The 20,742-nt window shown below is 36.5% G+C and overlaps 1 protein-coding gene across 2 annotated transcripts in view; it reads right to left on the bottom strand.

Annotated features, from left to right (window-relative positions):
- Nost (Nostrin) overlaps window positions 1–20,742 on the bottom strand; it is a 231,236-nt gene extending 210,494 nt beyond the window's left edge. For both annotated transcript variants that reach the window (XM_090384071.1, XM_090384073.1), the window contains exons 1-2: window positions 20,192–20,742; window positions 12,364–12,527 (exon numbers count right to left, since the gene is read on the bottom strand). In XM_090384071.1, coding sequence (XP_090240197.1) covers window positions 12,364–12,390 — 27 coding nt within the window. In that variant the 5' untranslated portion in view covers window positions 12,391–12,527; window positions 20,192–20,742. The remainder of the gene's footprint in view (window positions 1–12,363; window positions 12,528–20,191) is intronic.

Below are 20,742 nucleotides of genomic sequence, written 5' to 3'. Positions count from 1 at the left end.
CTCTGGGGAACTACACTAGTCCACAAAGAGCAGTGCAACAGTATCAAAAGCTTTCCTAAAATCCAAGTATATGAGATCTAAATTATTTTTTGCATCCAGTTCCTTTATCACTGAATCATAGTATTCAATCAGATTGGTCAGACAAGACTGCCCCTTAACATCATGTGGCTGCCATATACTGCATTCCTGTCTAGAAGATCCTGTATTACTTCTTTAACCAGTGACCCCATTATTTTCCCTAGTAGAGAAGTGAAGCTTACAGGTCTGCAATTACTCACTTTACCCTTTGATTTTTATTTGTGAATTTGAGTTTATGGATCTCCCCTAAATCCAAAGATACCTTCAAAATTATAGCTAGGAGTTTGTTTACCTTTTTTGCTGCTTATTTTAATATAATTGGATATATTCCATCTGCCTCGAGGAGCCTTATTTACTTTTAGCCTCAACAATTGCTCTTCTACTTTCTTCCCAGTTATCACAAAATAATTTAACTATAAATAGTGATAACTGGGAAGTTATAACTCAGTGTACTGGTGTTCTCATCCCTAAAAACTTCTTCATGGATGAATGTGATACAAATTATTTATTCAGTTTGTCAGCAACCTGAACAAGGTCATCAATAGTTATTCCATTCATATCTGGTGGGCCAATGTGGTTCATCCATCTCCTTCTAGCATTAACATAAACAAATAATTCTTTGCTACTTTACTTTGCATTCTTAGCCAAACACTTCTCATAATCTGCCTTAGCTTGCCTAACCTTCCTTAGTGTATTGATTGCAGACTAGTTTGTACCTAATATAGGTTTCTTTGTCTCCTGCTAATTTATAATCATCCCATTCATTTTTCTTCTCTACCACTACTCTCATCAACTTTTCTGATGGATTCTTCAGAAGAATGATGGATATCTCATCAAATGATATCCTTATCATCTCTAGAAGAATCATTTCCTGAATGGATGAAATCCATTTTGGTCTTAGTACCAACTAAGAGATGTTGTTCCAATGCTGGAACAACACTTCTTAGTTGATACCAGAAGCTTAGAAGCTTCTATGATTACTTCTCAGAATGGTTCCCCCTTTAGAATATATAGAATAATATTGACTGGCCCACTCAATTTGCCTATAAAGTTATTCATTATACATGTCACAGTTGGTTTGGCCTATAACACATTCCTACTCTCATTTTTGTCTTTGCAGAGTCTACATCACTCTATTACATCAGCCAAACTAACTCAACATTGCAATGGCCACCTATATCAACCGAGGGCACTGTCAAGACTCTAAGTGCTTAACCAAGAGCATAACTTCCCCCACTCTTCATCTTTACAGAGTACTGTACGTGTCTCAAGGTACCAATTGCAGTACCTTGAGACATAGTTAGGCAAACTACACTATACGCTATCCTTTCTATGCATATTTTGTACTCACCATATTCAAATTCGACATCCCTTATGTCTGAGTGGCACAATGTTTCTGATAACCCTACAGGTCCTTATGAAATTTACAGGTCATGAGACAAGGATCTTGTCTGATGGGGTGCCTCCGTAGCCAGGTGGGAAGGAGCAGCAGTGCGTAGCACACGCTTCTCGATTAGAACGGGGTTCGAGCCCGTCACCACCAAATATGGAGGATGCGGAAAGGTCAGGGAATGACCACCACATATCCCGGAGCAATATGGCCTTGTTACTAATGCTCCTAAAAACCAACTAACAAACAAACAAAGAAACAAGCCTTGTCTGATGACCTAACCAGTACTTCAAATTCAAATTTGTTTGCTATACTCCTAGCATTAGTGTACACACAATTGTACATGTACCTGTTTCTGCTTTCAGAAACCTTAAAAATAGTGGACCATGTATATGCTTCTCTCATGGCGCCTCTGTAGCCAGGTGGGCAGGAGCAGCAGTGCGTAGCACACGCTTCTTGATTAGACCGGGGTTCGAACCTGTGACAACCAAATACGGAAAGGTCAGGGAATGACCACGGCATATCCCTGGAGCAATATGGCCTTAGTTGCTAATGCTCGTAAAAACCAAATAACAAACAAACAAGCTTCTCTCGTGAAGAACTTGTAATCCCAACACCTTGCTTTCCAGGCTGCTGAATCGTCCTAATAGAAGCAGTTCAGAATAATTTTAACCTCTTCCTGCAGCTGCTGTTAATCCATTAGTCTGTGTCCCCCCCACCAAACTAGCCATTTTTCAACCCACCCTACACTACTTCAATAGTATCAGCAAAATTCCTGCACCACTCTATTCAAGTGTCCCATCTCTGTGAAAACACTCTCTCCTGTTAACAAGTACAGACAATACTGAGAAAAATTCTATCCCATGAGTCTTGCACAGTCTCTCCAGAGCCAAATTGATTGACAGAGCTCTCGTTGTGTATTTGCTACTATCCAAGTCTAGGCAGAATTGCACACACTTTCAAATTTAATACTAACTCATGACCTTTTTTTTTCCAACATTGTCCTGTATTTGTTAAATAAGTCCTCAGATTGCCTGACCTTAATAGTTTCTAGTATGTTACTAATATGTTACTTAATATGTTACAACCACATACAATAATATCACCTTTTGTGCCCTTAAAATGTGACAGCTACGCTACAGCATCATCAACTTTTGTACCTGGCAGGCATACCCTTGCCTATCTTATTCCATCTATCCTTTTTACAAAATATATTTCCCAATTTCCTGACAATAGCTATTTCCTGTGGAATCCAGCACATTTTTCTAGTAGGATATCATTGTGTCGTGTGATGCTTGAATGGAGTGTCCCATGTTGTGCTGGGTGCTTGAGTAGTTTATTCCCTTGAAGGTATCGATCTTGTTCCTCAAGCTTTCATTAAACCCAATAGAATGATGAATTTGTACTTAATTTCCTCATACTCACTCTCTGCAGCAAAAGCACAAAAAGATATGCCCTGTGACCATATTAGCATTACCATTAGAAGAGGCATACGATGCAAGAAAGCAAGCTTATACAGCATCGACCAAAAAAAAAAAAAAAAACTCTTCCCATTTCACCCATCCATTCACTTCAAAAGTTTGTCCACTTCTTTGAATTTATTTAAGCTATCAACTTCCACAATGGCAGATGGAAGTTTGCTCCAGCAATCAACTACCCACTGGCTAAAGGCAAATTTCCACACATCTATTCAACAACTGCTTTCCTTAACTTGAGTTTATTCTCCCTCAGAATACCATCTTATCGCAGATAATTTGGCAAGAAGCACTCAGTACAGAGCTTTTATTTGCAAGGGAACTGCCATCAACAGTTCTATCCTGAACCAAAGCATTCCTACTACTTACAGCCTTCTGCTTTGTGACTCCTGTTTGAGACATGATTTCAGTCTAATTTTAATTGAAAAATACTATATGCACTAAGAGTTAAGAGTATAAAAACACACAGTATTCCCAGCAACAGCAGTACATACTTATGTTATTACATTTCTAGATAATGCTATTGACTTTCTAAATGCTTAGCTAAATACAAAAATAACTTAGCCTATGTGATTAAGACCTTCAAACTATTTATTTACTACAATTTAAAACACTGTTTAAAACTACTATGATGTATGACACTGCATTACTATTTACAAGACATCATGTTCATGTCAAAATTACTCAAAACAAACAAATTCTCTATGAATAACTTTAGTTGTAACTTATGAAATCCTTAGCTGTATTCAAAAATAAGTTAATATACTTAATTAGGACATTTAAAACTATTTATTAAACAATCTATTATGTTAATTTAGTAAAAAATAATAATTTTCCAAAAATTGTACACTCCGATATGAAGTTCTCTGAGCAGTGCAAACAGGCTGCAATGACAGCTCATGGGGTTTTGTTAATGACATACAGGAACCTTACTAGAAGGAATAAGGAGATATTTGTTATTTAGTTTTTAGGAGCATTAGCAACTAAGGCCATATTGCTCTGGGATATGCGGTGGTCATTCCCTGACCTTTCCGCATCCTCTGTATTTGGTGGTGACGGGCTCGAACCCTGGTCTAATCAAGAAGTGTGTGCTACGCACTGCTGCTCCTTCCCACCTGGCTATGGAGGCGCCTATAAGGAGATAATTATCCCACTGTACAAGGCAATGGGCAATGGTAAAGCTACATTTTGAGTACTGCATAAAAGTCTACAGCATCAATGTAGGAAGGATGTAGATCTGCTGGACCAGGTGCAGAGAAGGGTAATATGATCAGTGAAGGGAACAAAAGGGTGATCTTACCAAGAAAGGCTCAAATTGTAGCATCTGAAGACTAGGCACCTGTGAGGAGATCTGATTAAGGTGTGTAAAGGCATTTAATTGATTGACTAAATTAAATGTTGATGGCATCCTTCCTCTTGCACAGACTACACTTATGAGGGGGCATAAATTCAAATTGAGGAAGGATGGTTGCAGGATAGATGTGTGGAAGTTTGCCTTCAGCCAGCATGTGGTTGATCGTTAGAACTAACTTCCATCTGTTGTGGAGGTGAGCAACTTGAATAAATTCAGGAAGAACTAGACAAATTATTGGAGGGGATGGACAGGTGATGTGAGAAGTTTATTTATTTTTTGGCTGATGCTTTATAAGATGCTTTATAATTTGGCTGATGCTCCACCTCATGCGATTAGTTTTCGTTGAAACAGTAGCAAAATCATATTGTGTTTCTACTCTGTGTGGATCTTTTTGTTATGAACTGTTAACTAAATGCATGTGTACCATTTTACATTGATAGAAAATAATTTTTATTATTAGTAGTAGTAGTACGAGGCACATGATGCAAGGAAGCAAGTTTATACAACATTAGAAAAAAAAAAAAAAAAAAACTCTACCCATTTCATCTGTCCATTCCTTCTAATAATGTTTACTTCTTCCTTAAATTTATTCAAACTACTCACTTTCACAACACCAGATAGTAGTTTGTTGCAATGATCATTTACTCTCTGGCTGAAAGCAAATTTTTACATCTATCCTGCAGCCATCCTTTTTCAGTTATGTCCCTTTCTGTGCATTGTCCAAAAAAGAAAAAAATTAGAACCAATATACATGAAAACAGTTAAAAAAATAATAATAATAACTAATATATCATATTACTTTTCATTGTTAATTTTATCTTCTGTTTCTATTTTACATTTTTTATGTTTTAATTTTAATAAGTTTTTTTTTTATCAATTATGCAAAAAAGTACTTGGTTCACATATAGCTGTACTGCCCAGAAATGTGAATAAATTGTATGTTTTGATTAACTGCCATCCTGCTCCTTGCCATTAGCACAGATAATCCAAGTACTACAGTATAGTGCTATTTATTTGTAAAACTTTGTTTTGCCTAAATGGCTGTTTTGGCAATTAGTATCCCTTCCCAAATGGATAGCTAAACCCACAGTGCAGGACCTGAAATTCAAGTGATGAAATATTTCCATTCTGTGAAATGGTATGATATTCAAACTCAGGTAAATCTGGAGCAAACATTTTAGGCATATGAAAGTAAAATACAGGGTAAACCATATGTCAGTTTACTGAGAAGAGATGCAATTAATTGAGAAATATATTATTGGAAACAGATTGGATAATTCATTTAAATATCATTAATAAGATCATATAAATATAATATTAAAATGAACAAAGTAATATGGACAGTAAATTAACTCCATCCTGTGCATTAATGCACTTGAAGTGGCAAAAGTATCATTTCTGCACGTAGCCAAAAAACAAACAAGTTTTACAAAAAATACACTGATAATCTATCCTCTCATGCAGTGATTTTATTTATTTTTTTATTTTCAAAAAACAAGCAGATGAGGGAGAAACTATCCTGATAGATCAAACCTAACAAGTTTAAGCAGCAGTATCTTTGAGAAATCATGTTTTCTTTTATCTTATTTTTTTTTTTTTTTTAAACACAATCCTCAAATTCTCCAGCTTGAATCCAACCTCATAGCCATTCAGCTGCATAGCAGCACCCTTACTAACCACACCATAGTATCAGAAACTTAGCTGACATTTCCTTGTTCACTAATATTTAATCAATCTTAATTTAAAGCCATGGTATGTTTCCATGGGTCCCAATTCCCTTGTCCAAATAGTCAAGAGATAAGAAACAATTTAAGTAGTTGAAGATTTCTAAAAACTTAAGAATTATTAGCATTAGTATAGGCATATGATGCAAGAAAGCAAGCTTATACAGCATCAGCCAAGAAAAAAAAAAAACAAAAAAACTGCCCATTTCACCCATCCATTTGCTCCAAAAAGTTTCTCCAGTTCTTCCTTCAATTTATTTAAGTTAAGAACTTTCACAACAGCAGAGAGAAGTTTGTGCTAGCAATCAACTACCTGCTGGCTAAAGACAAATTTTCATACGCCTATTCTACAACTGTCTTTCCTCAATTTGAATTTATGCCCCCTCGGGTTTGTAATCTGAGCAAGAGGAAGAATCCAATCAGCATTGAGCTTGCTCAAACCATTCAAGGACTTATACACCTCAATCAGATCACCTCATAGGTGCCTAGTCTCCAGATGCTGAAATTTGCAGAACGTAAGCCAATCTTGGGTGGCGCTGGTGGCACCAGCTGTATGCTAGCTAAATTAGTGCGCTCTTAAAAATTAATAAATAAAGAAGGTTTTCGGGAGTGTTACTCAAAAAGAAGTTATATTTTAGATAAAATAAGTGTGGGTGAGTGATAGGTTAAGATTTGAGACCTAAACGTGGTTTTATTTTTCGGACTGAACTTTTTAAAATGGTTATCATTGTTATGTTCGGACATAGGAAATTTCAAGGTCATTAAATTTTTAAGGAACTATAATCAGTCACTGGGAATTCTTAGTAGAATAGTTGTGCTACATGATAGCTTTGATGTAGAAGTTTTCAGGATACCAAATTGTATTTAAAAATACTCACGTTTTGCTGAGTTATACATTATTGGTATTTTCAAGGTCACGGTAATTTTACCGAGTCAGCCATTTGGATGTTCCAGGAGATAAAACTACAGCAGTGCCATCTGCTTGGTCAGTGATGACTAGAAATTCGGCATAAATTGCGTAAAATTATGACATCACGAGGCAGCTTCATCACTGAATAAGAGCTACTCCATTTATATGGCTGCGGCAGGTTTAGTAGTTTAATTTGTTAATTTGTTAAACTACTAAAGCACCGAAAGATATATGCTCCCAGAAGGGCCTTCCATGGCGGAAAGGTTTCAGTGGAGACGTCAGACGAAACCCGTTTCAAAAGGTCCACACACGACCTTTTCAACTAAATTGTGATCCAAGAAAGCAACGGGAAACTACTTGGATTATCCTTCCCTTGAAAACTTCAATGATAGCAAGCAAAATAAACCACGGCCCCGAGTCTCGGCGTCCCTTGAATGGGGCAGGGGTGCTAAGAATCTCCGAGCTTGCGTCGAAGAATTTTCTGAAACTAGCTACATGGAACGTTAGAAGCCTACTACAACCAGGAAAACTAGCCAATGCTTTACAAGAAATGGAACGCATTAACATCAACATACTTGGGTTAAGTGAAACCAAATGGCCTGGAACAAAGAAGTTTATATCAAACGACCACCACGTCTTCTGTTCCGGAGGAGAAGAGAACACCAAGCAGACGTACGGCGTCGCTTTCGTTGTCCACAAACAACTGGCCAACAAAGTCACCAGTTTCACCCCAATATCGGAACGAATCGCACTACTACAGCTAGCAGGCAACAAGATCAACCTGAATGTGCTCCAGGTCTACGCACCAACAGCGGACAAAGACGATCAAGAAATTGAATTGTTCTACGACAAGCTAAGCAACACTTTAAAGTCGCTGAAGAAGCACGACATGACGGTCATCCTCGGTGACTTTAATGCCAAAATCGGTCAAGGAAAGCTACAAAACATAGTCGGAGAACATGGCTTGGGGACACGGAATGAACGAGGCGACAGACTCGTCCAGTTCTGCCAAGAAGAAAAATTTAGCATTGCCAACACTTGGTTCAAACTACCACCTCGACGACTATACACCTGGACCTCACCACAAGACTCTGACAACAATATCGTCAGGAATCAAATTGACTACATCTTAATCAACATCAGATATAAGTCAAGTGTCCTCAATGCAAAAACTTACCCCGGAGCTGACATATCATCAGACCATAACCCAGTAACAGCAACACTACGTCTCAAATTACGAGCAGTCAAACGCACAAGCACAACAAAAAGAATCGACCTGGAGAAACTGAAGAACACCGCCAACAGACGACAAGTACAGCTTCATCTCAACACTACAATCCGATCGATCGAAGCAGTAACAACAGACGTGCAAGCATTCGGGCGTTCACTCAAACAGTGCATCAATGAAACAGCAGAAACCCTGCTAGGACATCAGGCGTCGAAAAAGAAACAACGGTGGATGACCCAGCACATACTAGACCTAATGGATGAACGGAGAATATTCAAAAACAACAACAACCGGGAAAAATACAAAGAAATACAACAAAAGATCAAACAGGAAATCCGGAAGGCGAAGGAAAAATGGATGGAAGATCAGTGTGCAGAAATCGAAGACCTAATCAAGAAAAATGACAACTATAACCTGCACAAGAAGCTTAAAGAAGCTGGAAACATCTACAAACCGGCTCCTATCCCAAGTTTATATACGGACAACAATCAACCTATACTAAGCAAACAAGCCAAACTCGACACCTGGAAGAGCTATATATACAATCTGTTCGGCACCAACAGAAAACCGGCAGAAACGCAACAACAAACACAGGAAGACAATCTCCACATATTAACATCTGAAGTGGAACATGCCATCCGAATAACAAAGCCAGGCAAGGCCTGTGGACCTGATCAGATTCATGTGGAACTGCTGAAACAACTAGACTACAGCAACATCCAACAACTAACGAAATGGTTCAATCAAATCTACAACAACAACGACATTCCATCCGAATGGCTCCAATCCATCTTTGTGGCCCTACCAAAAAAGGCTACCAGCCGGAAATGCGAAGACTTCAGGCTGATCAGTCTAATGAGCCAGGTGCTAAAAGTCTTCCTCAAGGTGATTCAGCAAAGGATAAGATGTAAGTGCGAAAGTGCACTAGGAAACACACAGTTCGGATTCTGCAGGGGACTAGGCACCAGAGAAGCAATTTTCTGTTTACAAATATTGCTACAAAGGTGCTATGAACATCAAAAAGACGTGTATATATGTTTTATTGACTACGAGAAAGCCTTCGATTCAGTAGACCACGACCGCCTAATTGACCGACTGAGAAAACTTGGGCTTGAAAACAATGATATCAACTTTATTACAACTCTCTACTGGAATCAAACAGCCCGGCTTCGCTATGACAACGATCTGACAGACCCAATTCCAATAAAAAAAGGCGTCCGGCAAGGCTGTCCATTATCTCCCATTCTTTTTAACATCTATTCGGAAATGATCTTCGACCAAACACTGGCTGACAAGAACATCGGCATAAAAGTTAATGGACACTACATCAATAACTTAAGATATGCCGATGACACAGCACTAATAGCGGATTCAGAACAAGATTTACAGACCATCTTGAACGAAGTGGACATAGAAAGCCAAGCATGGGGGCTACGAATCAACAAAAAGAAAACAAAGGTGATGAAGGTCAGCAGGACTGCAAGCAAAATCACGATCAAACTAAACAACGAAAAATTAGAGCAAATACACCGCTTCAAGTATCTCGGAGTGCTCATTGATGACCAGCTGAACCATGAGGCCGAAATCAAAAGCAGAATTGAACAAGCCAGGCAGGCATTCACCAAATGGAGAACCCTCCTCACCGACAGAAGCTTGAACATCGTGCTCAAATTACGCACATTGAAATGCTACATCTGGCCAATACTGCTCTACGGTGTAGAAACCTGGACTCTAACATCAGCCACTACAAAAAAGCTCCAGGCCTTCGAAATGTGGCTCTACCGAAGAATGCTGAAAATTCCGTGGACAGCCAAGATAACCAACGCACAGGTCCTGCAGGACATGCACACGGAACGGGACCTGCTCAAAACCATCATCAGCAGGAAATGCAAATACCTAGGTCACATCGCTAGGAACCAACAAAAATATCACCTACTACCACTCATCCTGGAGGGAAAGATCGAAGGCAAGAAACGCCCAGGCAGACCGAAAATGGCATGGCTAGATAACATCAACACCTGGCTTCATATGACAACAGCACAAATTCTACACGTAGCGCTAGACAGAGAACAATATCAAAACGAAGTCGCAAACGCCATTCGGCAGCATTAAAGAAGAAGAAGAAGAAGCCAATCTTAGTAAAAGCAACTCTCTGTTCTCCTCACCAATCTCATTGCCCTTCTCTGTACTTGTTCCAGAAGGATGTAGAACTTGTTCTACATCCTTCCTAAAATGAGGCCCAGACCTGTATGGTCATTCTCGAGGTGTGGTCTGACCATTACCTTATACAAGGGGATAATCACCTCCTTATCCCTGCTAGCAAAGTCCTGTATATCACTGACAAGATCTCACGAGCTGTTCTGGCAGCCTGTCTGCCCTGGTCAGAAAACTATATCTGACTGCACAATTACCCGAGGTCTTTTACATTATCCACTATCCTGAGTGTAGTACCGCACAATTGGTAAGTTACTCTGGAGTTACTGCTACCCACATGCAGTATTTTGCATTTGTCAATGTTAAACTTCAGTTGCCACCTCTCAGCCCATAACTTCTAGATCCTGTTGCAGTAGCGTATGTCACTATTGTTATTAACAACCCTGCGAAACTTCGTATCATCTGCAAACTTGGACATTAAGTCTGATATACCTTCATCAATATCATTGATAAATATAGAAAACAACAATGGGCCCAACACCAAACCCTGGAGAGACTCCACTAGTAATATTAGTCCATGAAGAGCAATGTACATTGAGTACTACACTCTTTATTACATACTCTCTGTCTTCTTACACTCAACCATCCCATTACCCATAGCAGCAACTTGCCCTTAATGCCATACTGTTCCAATTTGCACAGCAGTCTTCCACGTGCAAGAGTGTCAAAAGCTTTCCTGAAATCCATGTATATGATATCAAAATTATTTTTTGCATCCAGTTCCTTGTGATCCCATCAATCAAACTTGTCAGAAAAGACTTTCCCTTAACAAAGCAATGCTGTGTCTGAACTATAACTGTAGTCTTGTCTAAATGATCCTGCAGTGCCTCTTTAAACAGTGACTTCATTATATTCCCCAGAACAGAAGTTAAAATAACAGGTCTGTAATTACTTGTGTCACCCTTTGATCCCCCTTTATGAATTATGGACACATTTGCACATCTCCAGTCCATGGGGACTCCCCCTGAATCCAAGGATGCTTTCATATTCCACTTTCTCTATGTTATTCTCTCTCTTGCATAAAATAGATCCCTGTTTATGATGGATCAATCCTGTATGAAGAAAATATTCTTTCTTTCTCACAGAAAAAAATTAGATATATGGGAGAAATTTCCTCCTTATAAATAAATTAGCTACAGCAAAGCTTAAACCAAGGTTTCCGGTGGTTTGCTATACCAATAAAAAAAATGTAGAGGTATACTTTGAAACTTACTAGTGTAAACTGGAGTAAAGATAAAAATCATATGATACTTAAAACCATTAAGGATCCAAAAATTTAAGATATTTCTGGGAGGGAAAAAAATGGCATAAGAATGAGTAATGCCAAGAACTCTCTGTTTACAAGATAAGCAGTGCTTAGAGTAGTAAACATGAAATGTGATGCTTTATGAAGCTTTTCATGCTGAAAAAAAAAAAAAAAAAAAGTGGCAGGTTTTTTGACTTTCTTTACTAAGTTCTGCAAACCAAACTAATGGGATGATTTTCATAAGTGCTGAAAACAAGTGGATGATATGCCATCTCATCCTTCCCACTTCAAGCACTAGGTCAGAGGTTCCCAAACTTTCTCAGTTCACACCGCCCCTAGTGTCTCAGTAATTTTTTCACGGTGCCCCTAGGCCAAAAGTTCCTAACAGTTCTGTTTATTAAGTAGTTAGGTCCAAAAAACTTAATAAGTATTTATGTCCTAACAACTTAGTAGCCATTTTAAAAATAATACACATAAATAATATGTGAAAGAAAAAATAATATTTTTATTTCATTCTTAAATAACCACAATTACTTACTAATTTTTTCCCTCGAAAATTTAACATATCCCGCGGCACTCAGCTTGGGAACCATGGCACTAAGTATAATAATAACATCTGTCTAACAAAAATTAATGTTACTATTTTAAAAATTTTATTACAAAGTTGAAAGAAAAAACCTCTTTGAATTCACAAAATCAAATAAATATATAACCCTGATCCATAACAGAGAAATATATACGCACCCAGAAATTATCTCGAAACTGTATCATTATCTGTTTTTTAGATATCCTCTGTTAAAAGGGCAAGGTTTTGATTATTATCACTTCCATCAATGTTTCCATCATCGACATTATCTCATTATGTGCTCACATAACAAAAGATTTTGATATCCAAACAGAAAAATAATCTGAAAGAAAAATTTATATTATTAATTTGAATGATGGGATTAATACTAAATTAATAAAAACATTTAATGAATAACAAAATTTGTTTAGTCAATATTACAGTACTAAATTACAGTTATTTCTCTGCATTTTTTTTTTCTTCTTCTTTTTTTACAAATGCAAGGTGAGTGGTTGATTTGGAGACCTCTGATAGCCTCTACTGTTGTTCCAAAACATTGAGACTATAAATTGGAGATGACGAATTTGAAAAAAAAATTTTTTTAAATGTTATTTTCTTTTTGAATTAAATGGAAATATTGTAGTAGTACTGCAAGGTGCTTTGTTATGTTGGCAGATACTAAGAGAGTAGTGTATTAGAGCTGGCAATAAACCAATGTATAAATGACAGCACACATTTTGGCATTTTTTTTTTGTTTTTAAACACAATCCTCAAATTCTCCAGCTTGAATTCATAGTCATTCAGTTGCATAGCAGCACTCTTTCTCATCACACCATAGTATCAGAAACTTAGTTGGCATTTCTTTGTTCACTAATATTTAATCAACCTTAATTTAAAGCCATGGCATGTTCCCATGGGTACCAATTCCCTTCTCCAAATAGTCAAGAGATAAGAAACACACAATCTAAGTGACTAAAGACTTCTAAAAACTTAAGAATTATTCCACTTTTCCTATATTATTCTCTCCCTTTCATAAAACAGGTCAGATCCTTGTTTTATGACATATCAATCAAGTTCAACATTCTTTCTCACAAAAAAAAAAAAAAAAAAAAAAAAAAAAATGGTTATATAGGAGAAATTTCCTCCAGATAAATAAATTTTCTATGGCAAAGCTTAAACCAAGTTTCCCAGTAGATGAACTTGGCTCATGCTATGGCACTACTTCCAACAACTTCACTATTGAGAAACAGTCATATTCATAGTTTTCACCCATCTGAAACCAAGTCCAGAGTCATTATTTACTGTATGCAAATAAAGCATATCACAATCCCACATTCCATAATTTTTTTTAATACTTTAGTATATACATTATAGTGCATTACAATTGTTAAAAACAGGGCCCTTGGCAACTTTCAAGCAGTTCAAGAAAAAAAGTTTTGGAACCACTGACTTAAGAGTATGTTTATAAATCTTTCTTAGGTGATTGTTTAATGACTGATATTCAGTCATTAAAAAACATGAAACTTATGTTAAGGTTCTCTACTCCTTGATCCATCAATAGTGTTGTCGTACATCTCCTGTTCTCTACATTAACACAACTTGTAGTCTTCCATTTCTCAAAACATTGCTCAGATTGACTTGGCAATGCCAAGTCAGTCTGAAGTGCCTTCAAAATTAGATTGGAACAGTGCAGTATATGCTGTCCAGCATCCACTACACTGTTCCAATCTAATTTTAAAGGCACTCTCTCAAAGTGGGAGAAATCCTACACACTATATAGCAGCCAATAAACATTCCACATACACATGTGTTTTATAATCTCTTTAGTGTAATGGTTTCAGCTGACTGTATCTCTCTTTCACACACTTTTATGAAATGTGGTCATACAAATATTTTTTGGTAATATGACATTCGATAAAATTCATCATTGTTCTATAAAATATGATGTACATTTATATTAACAAATATGTGGATTTTCATGATTCCAATAATTTGGAGATTCCCTAAGAAAATATGTATTTTGAGTGCAAAAGGAAGGGAAGATATTTTTATTCAGATTATTGTTATCAGTATCCTCTCCCTACCAAAGTTCAAAATCATAAAGTAATAATCATAAATCTTCCTTTTATTTTGGAAATTATCAGTTTAGTTATGATATCAGAACTCCAGTTTTCATCATCGTCATGAACTTGGTCCGGCTTAGGTCTTTTAAGACCTGTTCCGTTGTAACTCTTGGAGGTGGTCTTGATCTTGCCATCGTTGTCTTGGTCGACCAACATCTCTCTTGCCTGTAGGTTTGTAGTTAAAGGCTAATTTTGGGATCCGGTCTGGGTTCATTCTTTCTATGTGGCTGATCCATTTTTCCTGATACCATTTCATGAACAGAAACTGTTGAAGATAAACACAAGAAAGGCACCCGGGGTGGATGGGATCTATCCAGTTATATTAAAGGAGGCAGCAAAGGAAGTAAGCAAACCCTTAGCCATAATTATGAGAGCTTCCTTGGACTCAGGGGAGGTACCCATAGACTGGAAATGTGAAAATGTGACCCCAATTCACAAAGGAGGATCAAAGGCTGACACAAGTAATTATAGACCTGTCAGCTTAACTTCTGTTCCAGGAAAATTAATGGAGGCACTGGTTAAAGAAGCACTGCAGGGTCATTTAGACAAGACTTCAGTTATAGCTCGGACACAGCATGGTTTTGTTAAGGGGAAGTCTTGCCTGACCAATTTGATTGGATACTATGATGCAGTCACAAAAGAACTGGATGCAGGGAATAGCTTTGATATTATATACTTGGATCTTAGAAAGGCTTTTGATACTGTTGCACATGGAAGACTGCTACAAAAATTGGAGCAGTGTGACATTGGAGGCAAATTGCTGCTATGGATAAAGGGGTGGTTGAGGGGGAGAAGACAGAGAGTGGTAATCAATGGACACTGCTCATCGTGGACTAATGTTATTAGTAGAGTCCCTCAGGGCTCAGTGTTGGGTCCATTATTGTTTTCTGTATTTATAAATGATATTGATGATGGTATATCAAGCTTAATGTCCAAGTTTGCAGACGATAAAGGTTGGCAGGGTTGTCAAGGACACTACTGACACTATGCTGCTGCAACAGGATCTGGAAAGGTTGAGCAGATGGGCTGAGAGGTGGCAAATGAAGTTTAACATTGACAAATGTAAAGTACTACACATGGGAAACAGCAACCCCAGAGCAACGTATCAACTCTGTGGTACTACACTGACAGTGGTTGAGAATGAAAGGGACTTGGGGGTGGTTGTGCAGGAAGATATGAAGTTCTCTGAGCAGTGCAGATGGGCTGCAAGAGTAGCTCATGGAGTATTGTCAATGATATACAGGAATTTTTCCAGCAGGGATAAGGAGGTGATTATTCCCTTGTATAAGGCAATGGTCAGGCCACACCTAGAGTACTGTATACAGGTCTGGAGGCCTCATTTCAAGAAGGATGTAGAGCTGCTGGAACGAGTACAGAGAAGGGCAACAAGATTAGTGAATGGAACAAAGGGGTGCTCTTACGAAGAAAGGCTTAAGTTTTGCAAATTACAGTGTCTGGAGACTAGGCACCAGCGAGGTGATCTGATAGAGGTGTATAAAGCCTTGAAGGGTTTGAGCATGCTCAATGCTGATGGGATTCTTCCTCTAGCTCAGAAAAATCACCTGAGAGAGCATAAATTCAAATTGAGGAAAGACAGATGTAGGATAGACGTGGGGAAATTTGCCTTTAGCCAGCGGGTGGTTGGTTGGTTGAACAGACTTCCATCCCTTGTAGTGGAGGTTGATAGCCTAAATAAGTTTAAGGCTCAGCTGGACAGGTATTTTGAACGAACAGAGGGGTGAAGTGGAAGTGGGTGTTTTTTTTTTTTTTTTTGGCTGATGCTGCATAAGCTTTCTTTCTTTTATCAAATGCCTCTACTAATGCTAATGCTAATGTCATCTACTTTTAATTTCTCGCGAATATCTAAATTTCTTTGGTGGTCTAGTCTTGTAAAGCCTAATAATGGTCTTAAAAATCTCATTTGTGCTGCTTCTAGTTTGTGTGCATATTTCTTATTTATGATCCAAGTCTCACATCTGTAGAAGAGGGCTGGTTTTGAAGTGATTTTGTGCAGTCGTAATTTTGTTTCAGTTATCATTTGTTTTCCGAAGTGGCATTTAATCATTCCATTCATTTTATTATATTTTTGTAGTTTAGTGTGGATGTCTTTCCCTTCATTTGATATTAAATTTCCCAAATAGGTGAAGTCAGATATTTGTTCTATTATTTTATAATCAATAACAATTTTGACTCTTTGTATGTTTTTTACACATAATCCCATTGATTTTGTTTTTGAGGTGGAGATTTTCATCTCGTACTTTTTTACCTATTTTATTAAGTTCATTTGCTGCTATCTGTAGTTCATCTTCGGATTTTGCAATTATAACTTGATCATCAGCATATAATATAGGGCGCCTCCGTAGCCAGGTGGGAAGGAGCAGCAGTACATAGCACACGCTTCTTGATTAGACCGGCGTTCGAGCCTGTCACCACCAAATACAGAGGATGCGGAAAGGTCAGGGAATGACCACCGCATTTCCCGGAGCAATATGGCCTTAGTTGCTAATGCTCTTAAAAAACCAAATAACAAACACAAACATATAATATAGTTTTGATTTTATTCCTGTTGTTCAACTGTATTCCATTGTTAATTGTTTGTTTCCATTCTTTAAGAATTTTATTGATGTAGATATTAAATAAATTTGGTGATAGTCCACATCCTTGTTTCACTTCTTTATTGGTGTTAATTGGGTCTGATAGTTGGCCATTAGAATATTTTATACAGACTTTTGAGTTTTTATATAGGCTTTGGATCGTTTTCCGGAGTTGGGTTGGGATATTTTCTTCACGTAGAATCTGCCAAAGTTTTTCCGGGTTTACATTGTCATATGCTTTTTCATAATCAATAAAGAGTAGAAATGTTGGTAGAGTGAATTCTCTTCTTTTCTCCAAAAATTGTTGAAAAAATGGCATCTATTGTGCTTCTCCCTTTTCTGAACCCACATTGTTCTTCTTCTCAGAATTGTTCACTGTATTGCAGCAGTTGACAGCAGTGTTATCCCTCTGTAGTTGTTAGGGTTATTTCTGGAGCCTTTTTTGTGTAAATTGATTACTATTCCTGTTTCCCAATCTTTGGGTATCTGTTGCTTATGCCATATGATGTTAAATAATTTTAGTAGTGCATTTTTTAGTAAGGTGCCCCCATATTTAAATAGTTCACATTCAAATTGTCTATGCCTGGGCTTTTTTGGTTTTTTTGATTTTTGTAATAACTCTAATTCTTCCATTGTTATATTTTCATCTTTGGTTATCACAGATTCATCTTCCAATTCCCTAGTGCCTGGATTATACCATAGTTTGGAATAGTGTTGCTTCGATTCTGCTTGGGAGATGGAGTTGGTTTTTATTTGATCATTTGTGTCTAGTTGTAATTTCTTAAAAATTTTAAAACCTCTTCCCTGTGGGCCCGTGATATCACATTCTAAAGATTTAACAAATTTATCCCAGTCATCTCGTCGGATTCTTCTGGTTAGTTTTCTGACTTCTGCTCTAAGCTTTTATATTTTGTGTGTAGATGTAGGTCTTTAGTTTGTAGGAACAGTTTATAGGTCTTTTTTTCTCATTGATTGTTTGTTTCAATTCTTCATTCCAAGTTTTTAGCCAGTTTTTATTTTTTATAGGTTTATATCCAAGACTTTCTTCAGCAGCTCCCAGAATTGATTTTTTCATGTTTGACCAGATTTCCTCAACATTATCACTTTCATCTGATTTGAGTTTATCTTTCAATCGACTTTCATACAGGAATTTAGTGCGTTTGTCTTCCAACAAATGTATTTTTAATTTCTTAGTAGTTTTTGTTGGTATTTTCTTTTTATTAAGATAATTTCTTTTTATTTTGAAAGTGCTTTCTACTAGGTAGTGATCACTGTCAATTTCACTGCCTCTGAATACTATAGGGTCTCTAATTTTGTCATTTAAATTTTCATTAATGATAATATAATCTATTATAGACTTTGTGTTTCTTGCTTCCCATGCGAATTAATGGATATTCTTTTGTCTGAAAAAAGTATTTGTAATTTTAAATTTATTAAAAATGCAGAAGTCTATCAGGCATCTTCCATTATTGTTGACCACAGGTTCACCTTCTGATCCTATACATTTGTCTACCGATTGAGCACCAACCCTTGCATTAAAATCTCCTGCTAGTATGAGATACTAATTTTTGTTAAAATAAAATTCCAGTTTTATTTTATTTTATCTGTTGTTGTTACAACAGATTGATTACCAACAGAAAGATAAGCCTCAGTTAAAAAAAAACTTAGCAGATAATGCTGAATTTCATTAGAAAATTCTTATTTTTTAATAATTCCAAGCAACAGGCAATGATAAAAGTTCTAAACAGATGATTTTTATTTATGAATTTTTCACTTTCATTTTTTGTTTGAATTGTAAACAAATTATGATTAGTTTTCTAATTTTGATTTAATTAAATCCAAAGTGAAAGAGAAAGATAAGTTTGAGCTAAAATAAGTTTATAGCAGATATTGCTGAACCCCATAACAAAATTATAAATTTTTAATATTTTGAGCACGATTATTTCATAATAATTAGCCAAATATTTTGAGTATTATTAGTGCAAACTATCAGTGCATCTTTATATAATTTGATGACACTTTCAATACTGCTGCTGATGCTATTATGTGAATGGAAAAAAAAAAAAAATATATATATATATATATATATATGCTGAAGAAAAATTGAGAACCTGTTATGCAGTGTAATTATGTTCTACTGGTCAGTCTTCATTCAAATCCTCTGATCGAAGTTAATAATTGCTTAGTAATATTTTCTATTTTTGCTTCCTACATCTAGGACCATGCAATGGTATTCTGGTAAATGAGTGCATGGTTGGTTTTGAAATACTACTGCCTTCCGTTATAATTATGGTGTAATCATTTAACAAATGTTTTGAATATCCCCTTTCTGTATCAAGGCGGCTGTTTTGCGTCCAGTGCAGTTCCCTCCCCATCTTTTCCATATCCCTGCCTGCATCCTGTCAACTCAAACATATTGGCTTTACAAAAAAAAAAAAAAATCATCATTTTACCATTCAATATAATCATCAGTGAATATATATAAATAAATAAATGCACAACACTTTAAATTGTATCATATCGTATATAATATACTATTTAATACGCTAATATTCCATGAATATGTTTGGTATAAACAATTTTCGTCAAAAGAAACTTGAAATGTCAAAAAAATTTTATTTACCTAGAATTATAGAGAAAGGCAGTTACTATGGTTGAATTAATTTGCAAATGAAGACTTATTAAATGTATAAAGTAATTTGGCCAAAAAAAATGTACTCTAAAATATTTTTATGTTGAAATTTATTCTAATACTAAATACATTTTTCCCCTCTACAAACAGAACTTAAATTTTATGCGATTTAAATTTTTATACTGAAATTAAGTTCGATTTCAATACAATCCTCGCAACACTGATACATTTAAATTGCCAGTTTTGTTTTCAGTCAACACGACAGCAGATGTTAATGTTACCCCCAACAGCGTGTGTGCCCAATGTGCAAAGGCAGATGTTGAAAATGTAATAGAACGACCAGAAAAATCTAATAAGCTATTAGATTTTTCTAATCTAATAATGTATGCCGGGTTTTGGCATGAGATGATTTGGAGAGCCGACTGCTTCAGACTTTTTCTATTGGGACATTTAGTTTTAGGAGACATTCCTTTTCTTCCCTCAAGTAAAAAAATTCTGAGTCACGACCCTGGGTGCGTGTGTATAGATATTATATATTAACATTCTAATTATACACTTGCTTCAGTTCAAAATAATTTCATCCAATATATGACACTTGTTAGTTGACAGGATAAAAAAATCATAATCATAAAATTGAAGAGCAGTAAATGCTACTTACCCTCTCTAAGAATGGATTATTGATGTATAAATAATTTTATTTGATCTACTCTATACAAGAACCACGAACAAGCATGCTTTCGGGCATCGTCATTTATCATGACTAACATTTCCTGTAGTAATCACCTGTTGTAATACTCACTGATGTTTCATGAAACGTGCACACATTTTTATAAAACGTTCCGTATTGTGTTACAGCCAAACTTTTATATTAACTGCTAACGAAATGCTTTAATAACTTGCTCTAATTAACTCGCTTATAAATGAACTTTTATACGACTACCCGCGTACTTCCACAAGCGCATCCAGCAACAGCTCAGTGGGATGTTTATTAAATATCAAAAATTACGCTCTTCATAATTTAATACCTCTGACGTCACTGAAGATTGCGTTATGATTGGTTAGCAAATGTGAAGATTGGCCAACCGTGCAAGGCTGCGAGTGTATGCGTTTTTCTTTTTGAACTATCAGCAGTTTAATGTGAATATTGTACTAGTAGATAGAAAGGATACTGTCAGGACTAAAGGACTGGACTTATCGAAATTGCTAAGC

This window comes from Mastigoproctus giganteus, chromosome 10 (assembly GCF_048544385.1).
Source record: "Mastigoproctus giganteus isolate SK-2022 chromosome 10, ASM4854438v1, whole genome shotgun sequence".
NCBI lineage: Eukaryota > Metazoa > Arthropoda > Arachnida > Uropygi > Thelyphonidae > Mastigoproctus > Mastigoproctus giganteus.
This window is presented reverse-complemented; position numbering and strand designations above follow the sequence as displayed.